The sequence below is a fragment of the Numida meleagris genome, chromosome 2, assembly GCF_002078875.1.
Source record: "Numida meleagris isolate 19003 breed g44 Domestic line chromosome 2, NumMel1.0, whole genome shotgun sequence".
Taxonomy (NCBI): domain Eukaryota; kingdom Metazoa; phylum Chordata; class Aves; order Galliformes; family Numididae; genus Numida; species Numida meleagris.
In genome coordinates this window covers 12299331-12313778 of record NC_034410.1, presented here as the reverse complement: position 1 = coordinate 12313778, position 14448 = coordinate 12299331, and the positions used below count along the sequence as shown (strand labels likewise).

General features: G+C 39.6%; 2 protein-coding genes across 6 annotated transcripts in view; both read left to right on the top strand.

Annotated features, from left to right (window-relative positions):
- Positions 1 to 14448, top strand: part of CCNY (cyclin Y) — a 116880-nt gene that overhangs the window by 94187 nt on the left and 8245 nt on the right. For all 5 annotated transcript variants that reach the window (XM_021386126.1, XM_021386128.1, XM_021386131.1 and 2 more), the window contains 2 exons: positions 9783 to 9949; positions 13870 to 14032. In XM_021386126.1, the coding sequence (XP_021241801.1) occupies positions 9783 to 9949; positions 13870 to 14032 (330 nt within the window). The remainder of the gene's footprint in view (positions 1 to 9782; positions 9950 to 13869; positions 14033 to 14448) is intronic.
- GJD4 (gap junction protein delta 4) overlaps positions 13901 to 14448 on the top strand; it is a 28046-nt gene continuing 27498 nt past the window's right edge. Inside the window, exon 1 of the mRNA XM_021386125.1 lies at positions 13901 to 14032. The gene's annotated coding sequence lies outside the window, so the exon portion shown is untranslated. The remainder of the gene's footprint in view (positions 14033 to 14448) is intronic.

Below are 14448 nucleotides of genomic sequence, written 5' to 3'. Positions count from 1 at the left end.
TACTGCAGTTTCTGTAGTTGTTAGCACTTGAAACTTCAGATAGCTTGCATTTTTTACGCAGCACTGATAACAGATATATTGTCTTATAATCTTATTCTCAAAGTGGCCATGCAGATGTTTGCAGGCAATTTGGTGTAGGTGATCTGCATTACTGTTCTGCTGTTATTACCCGTGTTTTCGAGATGGTTGACCCCTCTTTCCGGACAGCTAGAGAATTTTGCAAGTTTGAAATTTTGCTCTTGTTGTTCTGTTTCCTCTGTTCTTTTAGATCCCATTTCTTTATTTGTTAGTGTCATCAGAAGGGGCCCCAGAGACAGATCATATCGTTTCTAAAATGTTCAAATGGAGAAATTAGTTGGTTAGAAAGCAATCAACCTCCTCTTCTCCACAGCATTTCTGATATCTTCATAGTGTTGATAGTGCTATTTATGAATCCTCCAAATGTTATCAATTTTGAAATCCTGACTGGAGAAGGAAGGAGCAGCACACACTGCTGAAGCCTATGTTTTGCCATAGTCTGTTCCGGCACTGGAGAGCAATGTGATACCCTGGTCTGCCACTTGTTCCTTGAGGGAGAGCTGCCAGAAGGTAGGAGGTATATCTGAGGAGATCATAATACGTTTTGAACTAGAGGCTACAGCTATTCTATTTCACTCTAATTATTTTTAAGCAGTCCTAACCTCCATTTTTTTTACTGCCTAGGCAACCCAAATTATTAACATAGACTAAGGAGTATAGTTGGATGCACTTGTTGTTTTCTTGTATGCTGTTAACCAGGTAGAAGCAGCAGTTAGAACTGACTGTATAGCAGTCTGTATGTAGCACAGCAGTAGGGTAAATGTGATACTCTAGACCATTAGATAAGCTACTCTCCAGCAAAAAAAAAGTCAGCATCATATTGCTTTAAGCACTTAATTAAAATATTTCAATTAAAGTCTCACTATTACAGGAAAACCAATTTATAATTAAACAAAAGATTTAATTTTCACACAGCCTCCAGAGCTGCCAAGAGGTTTCCCATATTGATAGGTGAAAAAATTAAAATCTCAGGTTGAAACAATTAAATATTAATTCACATTATTTATTTATAAAGTAATACCTTAAGAATAATATTAGTTTAAGAATTACTTCTGTTCCTGATTTCTGTCTTGTAAAAAAAGAATTTTGTCCCAGTGAACAGCTGAACTGGACTCTGTGACCTGACTTTGGGAGAAAAACAGTGCTTCTCCCCTGATGCAGAGTATTCACATCCTTGCTGAAACTGAGAAATGCCTGTCATCTGTACTATCTCCTTGACTGCAGAGGCGGCAAGTTGGACTTATATTAGTGTATTAATTGGATAACAAATAAAAATGTGAACAGTAATGTTATCCATACCAACGTGAAAACAATACAGTGTTTATGTGTCAAGAGAATAGAATATTTACTCCTTGCTGTTCTGTTCTGTGAAAACAATACAATTCTATTAACTAGACCTGAACAGGAAAATGGTCCAAGTTTTCTGCTTTGTCTTGATGTGACTTTCCGAGTTTTGTGCAAGTAGGCCAAGTCTAAGTCACCAGAGAAGCTTCAGTATGCATAATAGTTTCAGAGAAGTTACATTTTTCATAGGCAAATACTCTATAGACTCAGCATAGATATGATATCTGTATGCATGTAGTACGTGATCTGAATTATTTCTGCAAAGTTCAGAGGAGCGTTTTGAAATGTATTGCAGAGTTCATACTGTGACTTGAGGGATTTAATATTGGGAAATTTGAAAATTGAAGTACGTAAGAGTAAATTCTCCTTATGAAAAACAGGGATTTAATTAATCCAGCCAGATGTTCCTTGTTCTTACTGTACTCTCTAGTTGTGTTTTTAGCAACTGGGTAGAGAGAGAATATTTTTGAACTAATATCATTAAACTGCGTGATGAAAATTGTAGCATCTGAAGATAATTTTGTTTTCTGTTTATTTGGAGTGAAGGAGGAAGCCCTTAATTGATTTTCTTTCTCTGGAATGTTTTTGCTTTTAAGTGCTGATAAAGTATCATTTTGGCATGTTTTATTTAATGAAGAAACAGTTACTGGTTTAAAGAAAACAAAAAAAAAAGTAGTAAAAGAATGTTATCGGAGGCTTTAGAGATACTTGATTTGTAGCAGAGATCCTTTTCAACTGGCCAGGCCTAGCTGCACTCTGTATGCAGCTAATGGAAGATGCACGTTCCTGTGCAGACCTCAGAGTACAACGCACTGTGCTGTTTACTGCTCTGTTTGAAGGCTTTGGCTCTCCTTCAGTAACAGTGGCCAGGCTGGGCTCCACGTCGTGTAAGAATCACGAGGACAGTTGTGTGCATGCATTATTGTTGGTCGCCTCCTTTTTAATTCCCCAGCAGAAAAGGACGTTAACTTTGAAGATTGAATACTGATTCCAGTTTTAGACTGGACAGCTAATCTTGCCTAAAAGTATGAGTGTATTTTATATGCATTACAAATGTTTGTCTTAAAATGACCAAAGTAGGGGGCAAACCTGGAGATGTGTGATTTTGCTCTCAGTTTCATTAATGTTTCCTATAAATATCTTCAATGCTACTTTTCAATTACTTGCATTTGCAGAATTTTATGACTGCATTCATTATTGTGTTTCAACATTTGGTCTCAAAAATGAAAATTGGATGAAATTGCAAGGACGGTGATGATGTGATGTCCTTTTCCACCAAATGGGTGGTACCAGACCTCTATAGAACATTTTAAATGCCCAGATGGGCAATTGAAAGCACAGTTTTTTTCTGGAGAGTTTTGTTAGGGAACTAGCTAGTTGCGCAGAACAGAGCATATGGCAATTTAGTGATTGGATTTAGAACTGTAATTTGACTATGTGGGATCCACCACCAATTATGATTTTTTCATATAGATTTCTTTTTAGTTTCAAGGTGTTGTGACATGCTGAAATTTTCTCATTAAAAAGACAAGGCTGTGTATTTCATTTTACTTCTTTATGATATTTTGGGATGGACGCTGTATTTATTTAGTTATTCTGTGTTTCTGCAACTAACCCCTGTCCCCTGTCAACCAGGAGATCAGGCCCAGTCAACATGGGTTTATGAATGGTAGATCGTGTTTGACAAACCTGATTTCGTTCTATGACAAGGTGACCTGCTTAGTGGATGAAGGCAAGGCTGTCGATGTGGTCTACCTGGACTTCAGTAAGGCCTTTGATACTGTCCCCCACAGCATCCTTGTGGAGAAGCCGGCTGCCCATGGTTTGGATGGGCATACGCTCTGCTGGGTGAAACACTGGCTGGATGGCCGGGCCCAGAGAGTTGTGGTCAGTGGAGTTAAATCCAGTTGGTGGCCAGTCACGAGCGGTGTCCCCCAGGGCTCGGTGCTGGGGCCTCTTCTGGTCAACATCTTTATCAATGATCTTGATGAGGGGATTGAGTGCACCCTCAGTAAGTTTGCAGATGACACCAAGTTGGGAGGGAGTGTTGATCTGCCAGAGGGTAGAAAGGCACTACAGAGGGACCTAGATAGACTGCATCGATGGGCCAAGGCATACCATCTGAGTTTCAACAGGGCCAAGTGTCTCATCCTGCACTTTGGTCACAACAACCCCAGGCAACCCTACAGGCTTGGGGAGGAGTGGCTGGAAAGCTGCCTGACGGAAAGGGACCTTGGTGTGCTGATGGACAGTCGGCTGAATATGAGCCAGCAGTGTGCCCAGGTGGCCAAGAAGGCCAGTGGCATCCTGGCTTGGATCAGGAATGGTGTGGTGAGCAGGTCTAGGGAAGTCATCCTGCCCCTGTACTCGGCATTGGTGAGGCCTCCCCTCGAGTACTGTGTTCAGTTTTGGGCACCTCAATACAGAAAGGACATTGAGGTGCTGGAGCAGGTCCAAAGAAGGGCAGCAAGACTTGTGAAGGGCTTAGAGAATGTGCCCTACAAGGAGCAACTAAAGGAACTGGGGCTGTTTAGTCTGGGGAAGGGGAGACTGAGGGGAGACCTCATTGCTCTCTTCAAATACCTGAAAAGTGATTGCAGTGGGAGCGGGGCTGGTCTCTTCTCACTGGTGACAGGTGACAGGACAAGGGGAAATGGCCTCAAGTTGCATCAGGGGAGGTTTAGGTTGGATATCAGGAAAAACTTCTTTACAGAAAGGGTTGTTAAGCACTGGAACAGGCTCCCCATGGAGGTAGCTGAGTCACCTTCCCTGAATGTGTTTAAAAACCGTTTGGATGTGGTGCTCAGGGACATGATTTAGTGGTGGGTTGTTAGGGTAGCATGGTTAGGTTGCAATTGGACTTGATGATCTTGAAGGTCCTTTCCAACCTGAGCAATTCTATGATTCTAATAGTGTGAGTTACCTAGTGAGGTCATTATCAAGTTTGAATGAGAGGGAGGAAACCAGGTTGTTGCAAATATACGTTAATTTGTAGATTTTCAATTATGGAACTTAAAATACCAGAAGCGTAGTCTTCTATCTGTCAATGTAAATCTGCTGAGTATTGATTAAAGCCCCTAGAGTTTTATTGGTTAAAGATAGAGTTTGACATAAGGTGATACAAAAATAATATGAGAAAAGGTCATACTGTTTTCTTGCTACTGCCTCAAAATTCTGAGTTCTTCCACAAACACTAGTGACATTCTTTGGTGATTGCCAAGACTCATACTCAACTTCCTTGAAGGGAACCTGAAACTTCTCACCTCTGTGTTGCACCCCAGGAAGCTCCAGTACTTCAGACAGACAGAATCCCAGGACAATTTAGGTTGGAAGGAACTCTGGAGGTCACATCTGGTCCAGCCTCTGCTCTGAGTATGGCCAGCTGAATGAAGTTGCTTAAGGACTGCCCAGCTGAGTTCTGAATTTCTGTGAGGATAGAAATCACACGACCTCCACAAAAAACCTATTCCATTGTTTCATAAGGTGGGGGGGAGAAGAGGGGGAAGAGAATTACAGGATTTGGGGTCCTTAAACTGCAAATTCAGTGTGATAAGAGATTTCAGTGGGATATTGGAAGTTGATGTTAAACAGTTCCAAAATGAAGTAACAAAGAGAAACAAAACCTTGAAAAGAATCCCATGCTAAGATTTTAATAAAATTTGTATGTTCCTTTGGATTATGAAATATTGAAATAAAATGATTTGACACTTTCATTTTTGGCATACATCCTCCAGAATGGGAAAGAAAAAGAAGTACATTTCCTCAAGTATTTTAACTTTTCTTCCTAATTGAGAATACTATATAATATACAAAATATGTTATGCAAAATATCTGCATCCTTAGAGATGGAAAAAATGAAATGCTGCTTCATCCTAAAACTGAACTCCTCATTACTGTCTTTAGTTTTCAGTTTCTTCAAATGCATGTACTTGCTGTTAATTGGCATGTTGTGTAACCAGCTGTCTGGTATCCAGAATTACAGGGGGGTGGGACATCCCGCATATCTGGAGCAGCATTGGATTCTGAGATTGTTACTATGGAGAAGACCGGGATGGATTCACCCAACTGCACATAATTACCCTGGGGATTAGGTGTGGCACAGCAGTGGTCCTGCTGGAGCCATATCAGTGCTGAAGTGTGGATGCACTTGCCAGTCTGGTTAGCCTTGTGCCATTTTGCAGTTCTGTTTCTCGAGAAAAAGCCTCCAGGCCTACTGTTGATAATGTATGGTGAAATGATTCTCTACCATGCCATTGCATGTCCAAATCTTGGGAATTAAGATCAAAGGTATCCAGACTAGCTCAGCATGGAGTAATTTCAGGTCCAGCAAATTAATTAGCTCAAGACACGTGCTGAAACAAATCAGATCTGTACCTCTTCTGGACCTGAAATAGTTTTGGAAGCCATTTAATTACGTGCCTGTGGTGCTGCATCTAAGCTAATGAACCTCTCCAGACTCCAAGCCAATTTGGGAATATCTATACCTTTAACTGGTAACTTTAATTAGGATAAAGAAATTCTCATTAATTGAGATCAATGAATTCTTAACAAAGGCAAATTGTCTAATTGGTTTCACTCATGATCAAATGATAATTTGCTGATTTCCAAGTTTAAAGGTCAATCATTGCAAAATTTTTGTGGAAATCTGTGGGAAATTGAAAAATAAGAATTAAAGAGTGCTTTTCTGGTCTTGGCTCTGTGCAGCTTATCTTCTGAAATGCACACCAGTCATTATGATGTCTCCAGTGAGGTGCAAGTGCTGTCCATGAAGAGCTGTTAGGGGCTCGTAGTTGCATCAAATGTGTGGTTCATTCCAAACACAGTAAATTACTAATGGCAGCATCATACTCTTGGGTACTGAGTTTTTAATGGAAATGTATTGGTAGGCCAATGCCTGTTGGTATTTTCCAGCTCAGAACTGCACTTTCATTTCAACTAGGAAATTAAATATATGGAAAATGAGTATTGAAGCTTTTAGTGTTGTTGGTGTTGCTTATACTCGCTCTTTGCAAGCTGAGACAATTCGGAACAGTATATTGGTTGACTAGAACCAATGAGAGTTTCTCTTTGCGTCACATCAGTAAACTTAATCAGTGTTGTTACTGCTCTGTAAAAATCTGAAAACATGCAGTCATGGAACTTAGTGAATGATGACAGGTGTTGTGAAGATGGCTCTTGGAAGCTGTTAAACTATTTGAGGTGAACTAGAGGTTGAATTAAGGCAGAATTAATCTGTTGTCTTTTTGGAATTCAGCTTTCAGATATTTAGAAGTGCTCAGGGAAGCGTTGCTCACAAAAGCTCACTTTGAGAAGAAGCACTGCAAAAGATGAGTTATACAGAAAAGTAACAGCTTCAATCTGTTTCAAGGTTTAGATGCATTGCTAAGCCTGGATCCGACTGTTAAAAGTGGGTGGAGGCAAATCATGGAATTTTTTAAAACATATTTCTAATTGATTCTGAAATCTCTTTTTAGTTTTTATTAGTTCTGTTTCTGTAAAGAAATACCTGCTGAAATAATCCAGAGATGAGATGAGGCTTTTGAGCTTTTTAGTAAGAGTTTCTTATATTGCCTTCCAAACTTTTTAATATTTCAATGTATGCATAAATTTCTACCATCATCCTGAGATAGGAGCAACAATATTCTTTTCCACAGTGGGCTTTTAAAACTCGAATTTCTTGTATGACCTTATAGCAGCTAGTCCTAAAGAAAATCTAACAAGTGTTTCGCTTTTGAAAATTGAGGGAAATTCATCACAACACACAAATACATATTGAACCATGAAGTAAACACAGAATCCCAAGTCTGTGATTCAAAACCCGTATTTAAGAAAATGGGCCCCTGTTTTTAAGATGTTACTACTTAATTGCATAACTAAGGTGAATGCAAGTGGCATGTCCATATGTCACACTTAGCAGTACAGGATCAACGTTTCCAGATATTATTTTTTTTGTACTTGACGTGGAGTGTGTCTGCCTGCACACGGGAAGGCTCACTTGCTTCTGCCAGCAAAGCAGGTGGTGCTCTCCCACCAGCCACGCGTTTGTTTGGGATGAGCAGCAGAGTGACTGATCGCCCACCAGCCTACTTCAAATGGGCCGAGAGCCACCTGGCCATTCTCCAAAAGTCTGTGCTGATTCAGCACATCTTTGCAGCAGCCAGAAGCAGCCACCCTGAAAGAATGTAAGCTACTGAACACATGGCAAGCTGTACCTCTCCTTTCTCCTTTTTGCCTATCAAGGTCAGAATCATGGTGTTCACGCTGCTCCTGTGGCCTGGACCAGGTGTATTGAAATGCTCTGAGATAAAAAGAAGGGTTAGCAGTTCCCTTTGTCACAGTGAGCTTTCTTCTGTGTGTAGGAGAGAGAGCTTGTCCGTGCCCTTAACTGCTTTCACGAAGGTACCCTGCCTCAGTAGTGTGGAAGCCCAGGTGTGTTCCAGCCTTTCCTCTGCCTGACGTTCACTCTCTGCAGAGCCGTCTGCTTCCCTACAAACTGCAGCTAGAGTGGGCTATAAGGACAGTGACTGTACCTGAGGGTTTTGATTGCAAGCTGGAAAACTAAACTATTAGGATATCATAGGCATTTTTGGAGACTAGTCCTGCCTTATGCTGAATTCTCACACTAGCTGAGGACTTAGGTAAACTTCTGCAAACGTTTGCTGCAAGATGAGCTTTGTTCTTTTTCTGTCTTCTTCAGTACACGCTTAAAGCTCCAGACTGAGTCAGGGAGGCCAGAGCAAGGGTACAAAACAAAATGCTCTTTTAAGGCATTTTCAAGGAAGGAGCCAGAAACCAATCAAAGCGCCTTTCTCCTGGTGGGGTATTTATCATCTTCGGTTTTATCAGAAGGTGATGTAGAGCCTCATTCCAGCAAACTGTTCTTCTGGAATTAAGCCCATGTTATCATCAGGGACTAGAGTTATTATTCATATCCCTCACCATGCTACTAGAAGACGTTCAAAGGTCAGGTGGTATAAGAATACCATCTTAATAAGCTGTTTCATTTTTAAAGCTGTTTTCTCGATTATGTGCTGTTGGGAAGGTGGCAGCATGTTTACGCTCCCCTTTTGCTTGTGGGAAAGTTCTGCTTAAGGTATGAGTTCTCTGAATACCTTTGAATTTGGGTGCACAGCAGAACCCCTGCTCTTATTTTTCGGTGCCTTTTTTTTTCTCTCTCTTTTTAAGCTAGAGCTGTATAGGGAAGGGATATTCTGAATTTTGTCTGCTCTTTGTTCTCTATATGTACATAGATGAGTGTCTCAGTGGGGTACTCATTTGAAATCACTAAAACTGTGTGGAAAGGTGAAATTTAAGGGGATTGCATTTGCAGTAAGGGGTCAAGTTCAGCGTTGCTGTAAGGCAAATGAAGTTGATTTCCATTGCCCTAATTTGAGTGGCATGATACTGCAACAATTCCTACTTATGAAGCTCCCTGCATTAGTGGTGTGTATTGCTTTGAACAAGCCTTCTGCTTACCTGAGACAATTCCAGGAATTGTTAGGTCATAAGTCATGGAGCAGTTTTGCTTGTTAAAATGAACAAGTATGTTTGTATTAATAGTAAGGGGTTTACACGGGCTGCCTGAGAAGCAAAAGGCAGCCTTTGGAACAGAACCATCAAGTAGTCAAGCTTTGCTGAGATGCATGTGCTGCCTTCTTACTGAGCTTTGTGTTTCTGTGGGTTTTGTATGTATTTCTGGAGCGCTCCATGGAGAATTGAGTCTTTTGAGGCTCCAGTGCTGTTCTCACCTCACCCACTCACACACATTTTTCTGAGATCCCGTCTTGAATCCTTGTGTTGGAGTGACCACTTGGCTTATTTCTAGGGACTCGGATGCTCTTGCCAGTTTGGTTAGTGATATTTTGCACAGGTTTGCTAGAGGGGACCTGCATGACATGATGCCATATCTGATAACTGTCTGGAAATTAGAGCCATGGTTGTTTGTATGATAGCTAGTAACTATAATTAGTAGCATATGCTTGCCTTCCACATTAGTAAGTAGCATTTTATTTGTTTATTATTTTAATAATTTATTTAAACTATCATTTGAATTCATTTAAACATACAAATATGTAAGCAACAGTTAGGGAAAAAAAGTTTTGTTTCTGGTATTATTAGATTGTTATATAGATTAGATTATTATATAGAAAGCAGAGGTCAACTAAAACATGAATTTATCACATCCAGTCTTGAGCTTGGCATAAATGTATCCGTTAAACCCACAGCTTTTATAAAAGAATCTTCTTGAGACCAGATTACTGTTTTGAAATTGCTGTAATGGGTTTATTAGAATAGTTTTCTTAGTCTATTTTGCTATTAAGTGGAAATGAAAAAGTTTTGATTTTAATGTGTTTCCACAGGTATATCTTGAAAGACTTCTAACTTATGCAGAGATAGATATTTGTCCAGCAAACTGGAAGCGAATTGTACTGGGTGCAATTCTGCTGGCATCCAAGGTTTGGGACGACCAAGCGGTGTGGAATGTGGATTACTGCCAGATCCTGAAAGATATCACAGTTGAAGACATGTGAGTTCCGTGTGTTTGTCCGCACTCTGTGTGTATGAGGGGGAAGGGAATTTATCTCATCAATTATATAAAGTTTGTGTGTCTGCGTTGTATCTAAACGTGGTGGGTCCTGATAGATGTGGCAGAAGGTCTGCTGGAGAGTTGCTTACGTGGAAAACATGAACTGTTGTTGTTGTTAAACTGTATTTTACTGCTGGATGTTCACACACAGTGAACTTGCAGAATATTGAAATCTGTGACTTGACAAAAAAAAAGTCAGAAAGTCAGATGTCAGATAGGCCTGCTTGTCTTTAGTTCAGCAATCCGTACAGTAATGTTAGTTCTCTGCACGGACGGTAGAACAAGACAAGAAAAAGATTTGTTCTGATCCTAAAAACTTGTAGACAGCCACCCACTTACTGCTGCCATTACTCAACCCTTAAATGATCACTCACATATTTCTGCCATTATTCAAGTACTCTGGTTTTTTTCCATATCCTACTGAGTTTGTTTGCAAGGTTAAAAAATATATATATTTTTACTTGCAAAGAGAAAATTCATTTTGATAGCTTTTCCATTTTTTTACACAATGGCTTTCTTAAGAAATGTATTCTAATGACACATACAGAGTTACAGTACATGGCTAGGTACTTCCCAGTCATTTTAAGAACATACTGCAATAGCAATAAAAGGAACTGTGATAAGAGTAAACACAATTAAGATCTTAATGTTTACAAATTCAAAAATGAATATTTATTCCATTAGATAGTCGAGTGCTCTTGGTTGGTTGGTTAGTATGTCTTACATGTATTTGCTGAAGTGCCTGAATTTCATAACATCCAGGGCTGAGACACGTACCATGCACCAGCTCGCAGTTGTCCTTCTCTGAGTTCATGTGCATGTGAGAGTGCTGCTAGAATGGTGGAAGTTGGAATAATGGTGCTGGGGTCACGCTGGTGGGGCCAGATTCCTAAATAGGCCACAGACTAGTGCATTCAGAGAGTGATGGTTTGAAGCTACACCTACATAAAGAACTAGTGACAGTAGAATGAATAAAGAGATGTTTTTAGTACAGTATCTCTGTGTTCCTAAGCTCTTTTAAACAAGGATCTGTGTTTTTAATAAAAAATAAAAAACCTGTTTCTGCTTTAACTCAGTTATGTCATAATCGTAGTCACTGAAAAGAGTTTACTGTGGCTAGATACCGTTTACATTTATTTATATTTACAATTGTTCTGTATTTATGTTGTGGCTACACACTATTAAGTGAAGAGGAAAGAAGGGGGAAGTAAGCAAGAAAAAATGTTTATACAGACAGTGTGGTTTTTGAATCTCAGTTTGCAATCTCAGTGCAGTGAAGACAAAGCATTTATGTTACAGCTGCTCTAAATCTAAGCTACTAAGAAACTACTTTATAGCTACTCTAAAAATGATCTGTAAGGAAAAGGTTCAAAGCTGGGAGACAGCTGGCTGCTTGAAATGGAGCATGCTCTTACACTTCTAGATAAGACACTTAGAAGCTGTGAGTAGCTGTCATTTCTTGAATATTACAAAAGTTATCTCTAGATTTGTACTAGCAAGTAGTTTGTAATAAGATCTTTCCTTCCTGTCCAAGAGTAGAAAAACATAAACTCCTCATTGCGATGGTGTGCTGTAGATAACCCTCATTAGTTTGGGGAAAACTGTCATTTCAAAGCAGAAATCAGAAATGTACATAATACCATTTCGATTTCTGTTGCATACGGAACAATTTGGTAATACTTTCTTGACTATTTAGCGTGCTTTCCAAATGATTTTGCTAAGATACTTTTCCTTTGATCCTTCCCTCATGCTTTTGGGGACTCAGTTGCAATAAGGCTCTTTCTCCATTAACTCCTCCTTCAATGCAAATCTGAGGGCTTTTAAAGTATTTTTGAAGCTGAAATATCGGCTAAAGTAGAGTTCTGAGCAGCTTGAAGCAAAAGGTTGAAGCAAACGCTGACAGGTTTGACTGTGCCATGTGTCAGTATTAATCAAGCATGGTTATAAATACAAGCTTTTAAATTGCTGATTCTCGGGGCTTTTTTGGAAGGCAGGAGAAGGGGCATACTGTGATGATGTGAGAGGAAACAGACAAAAAAAAAAGAGGTTTTTGCTTTTGACAAAAACAGATGGTGTTAGAAGTTGCACTTCAGTGATATGAAAACATGACTCCAGTGGCAGATCTATGCTCACGTGCTGCCACCAGTCCTCTTTCTGTGCTTCATGCTCTCTAAACAGACCACTGATGAGTCCTTGTCCTCAAAGTTTTGAAGATTGTATGTTTCTCACAAAGTAGAGAGCCAGCAGCCTTTAGGGAGCCTTGGCTCTCTTTCTGTATGGTACTTGATGGTCAGTTTTGTGAGCTTTGTGCTTGGAGCTCCTTGTGAATGCTTCAGTGAAGAGTTGGGTGCTTCTCTTTCTAATGCCAGTTTTTCCAAGCATTTTTTTCCTCCCGTCTCTGATGTGATGGATTATTTCTCTTTTTTTTTTTCTTTCTTTGGGTAGCTGGGACAATACAGTGTTACGGTTTTCAAGTGCCTTGGTCTATACTAGATGAGGGCTTTCATTATTTATGTTAATAAGGCAGGAAAAACTCCAAGCCTAAGTCTTCAACTAATGTGAATCATTAAGCATGAACTTACCTTACAAAACATGATGCAGAATTTTCAGGGTTTTATAAATCATCCTCAGTACACTGAGCTGAACCTAAAGGCTAGCAGATGACTTGAGAGACTGAACTACAGTCCGTGTCCATAGTTGTGTATATAGCACTGCCTTGAAAGCGAAGGTAAGGAAAGAAAATTATTGCAATGTGTAATGGCCTTCCAGTAGGAAGTAAGAAAAAAAAATAATAATTCAGTGTTGAAAACTACTGGACCACTGTTCTTCTTATATCCTCAGAACCTTCCTCTTCCTTTGACAAATGCCTGCACTTTATTTGTGCACATACACTGCAGTCAACATGCAACTTGAATGCAATACCATAGTCAGTCGATACCTGCTGGTAACAAACCTATGCAGTCCATGCTCTCCAGCAAAACTTACTGCCTGTTTGTTTCTTGTATCTTGAAATCACTGGTTTTAAGTATATCAAATGCCCCCGTGTGTGTATTGTGTAGGATATTTAGTTACCATACAATTTACAAAAGCTGGAAATTTGTTCTGTTTCGGTTTAAAAAAAAATTTTTTTTTTTACTTATTTATCTACGTGCTTTTTATTGTACTGGTATGGATAATAATGTATTGATACAACAAAGTTTTCAAGGAGCTCAAAGAGGCCTTCTGCTCCTACCCATTCTTTTGAAAAGCACGTTTTTGAGGTATTGATCGACAAGGTGAATTTTTCCTGCAAGTCTTAGAGAAAAAAATCGCTGTATTCTGCTCATAAGCCCAGACAAATGGTATGCTGAAGAAATCAGATTTCCCGTGTCTGGTTTTAAGTGATTTATTATGAAAGCCAAAAGAGAATAAACAAGTTATCCAGTCATTTGTACGTAAGGGTAATTTGCAACATCTCTGAGGGCTGTCTGACAAATTTAGGGCACGGCTGTATTTTGTGTTTGCATAGCTGTGTGTGCAGATCCACCTAGTGGAGGTTCTGCAGAAACTACAAGAACTTTATTTTCCTAGCTTTACCCTTTTCCTACCTTGTATTAGCTAAAGGGTCTCTTCTGCTGGCAGAAGTTTGGCTTTGGGTTTGATTGGCACAGCAGTAGCAGCTGCAAGGTGCAGCAACTTTAATATTCCTCACCGAAGCATGCATGCTCATAGAACTTAGTAGACCAGTTAAAAATTTTAACTAGGATAATTGCATCTGTCAAGAACGTGAAATGAACTTGGTTAGCACCATTTGCAATTTAAAGTAAATTACATTCAGGATGCATAGTTTGAAAAATGTTTTCACATTCATCTTTCTACAGGAATGAGCTGGAACGCCAGTTTCTGGAGCTGCTGCAGTTCAATATTAATGTCCCTTCCAGTGTTTATGCCAAGTATTATTTTGATTTGCGCTCTTTGGCAGAAGCAAATAACCTGAGTTTTCCTTTGGAGCCCCTCAGCAGGGATAGGGCATATAAACTTGAGGTAAGGCAATTTCTTTTTATATTGCCCAGAACTGAATACATCCGGTCATTTGGAATTTTTGCAGTATTTCTCCCTTCTCTACCAATCTTTTCCCAAATATTCCCATGTAATGTTAGAACGTGCCCAGTATCCATAACTGATTTTTTTTACCTTGTGCTTTAGGTACTCGTGAGTATGGAAATACCCTTCTGACCCAATTTACTTCATATCTTGTCTTGCTTTCCATTTCTTTCCATTCTAATTGTCTACATTGGCCTTGTAAAAGTACCCACAATTGTTATGATAACTCTACTCACAGTTTGGTTCTGTTTGTTCTTAAGACTGACTACGCAGGACAGAATATTAAAAAGTTTTGCTAAAAATCAGTATTCCGCGTGCTTGTTACCTGTTGCTGCTGTACGTGAATCCAAGTCTGC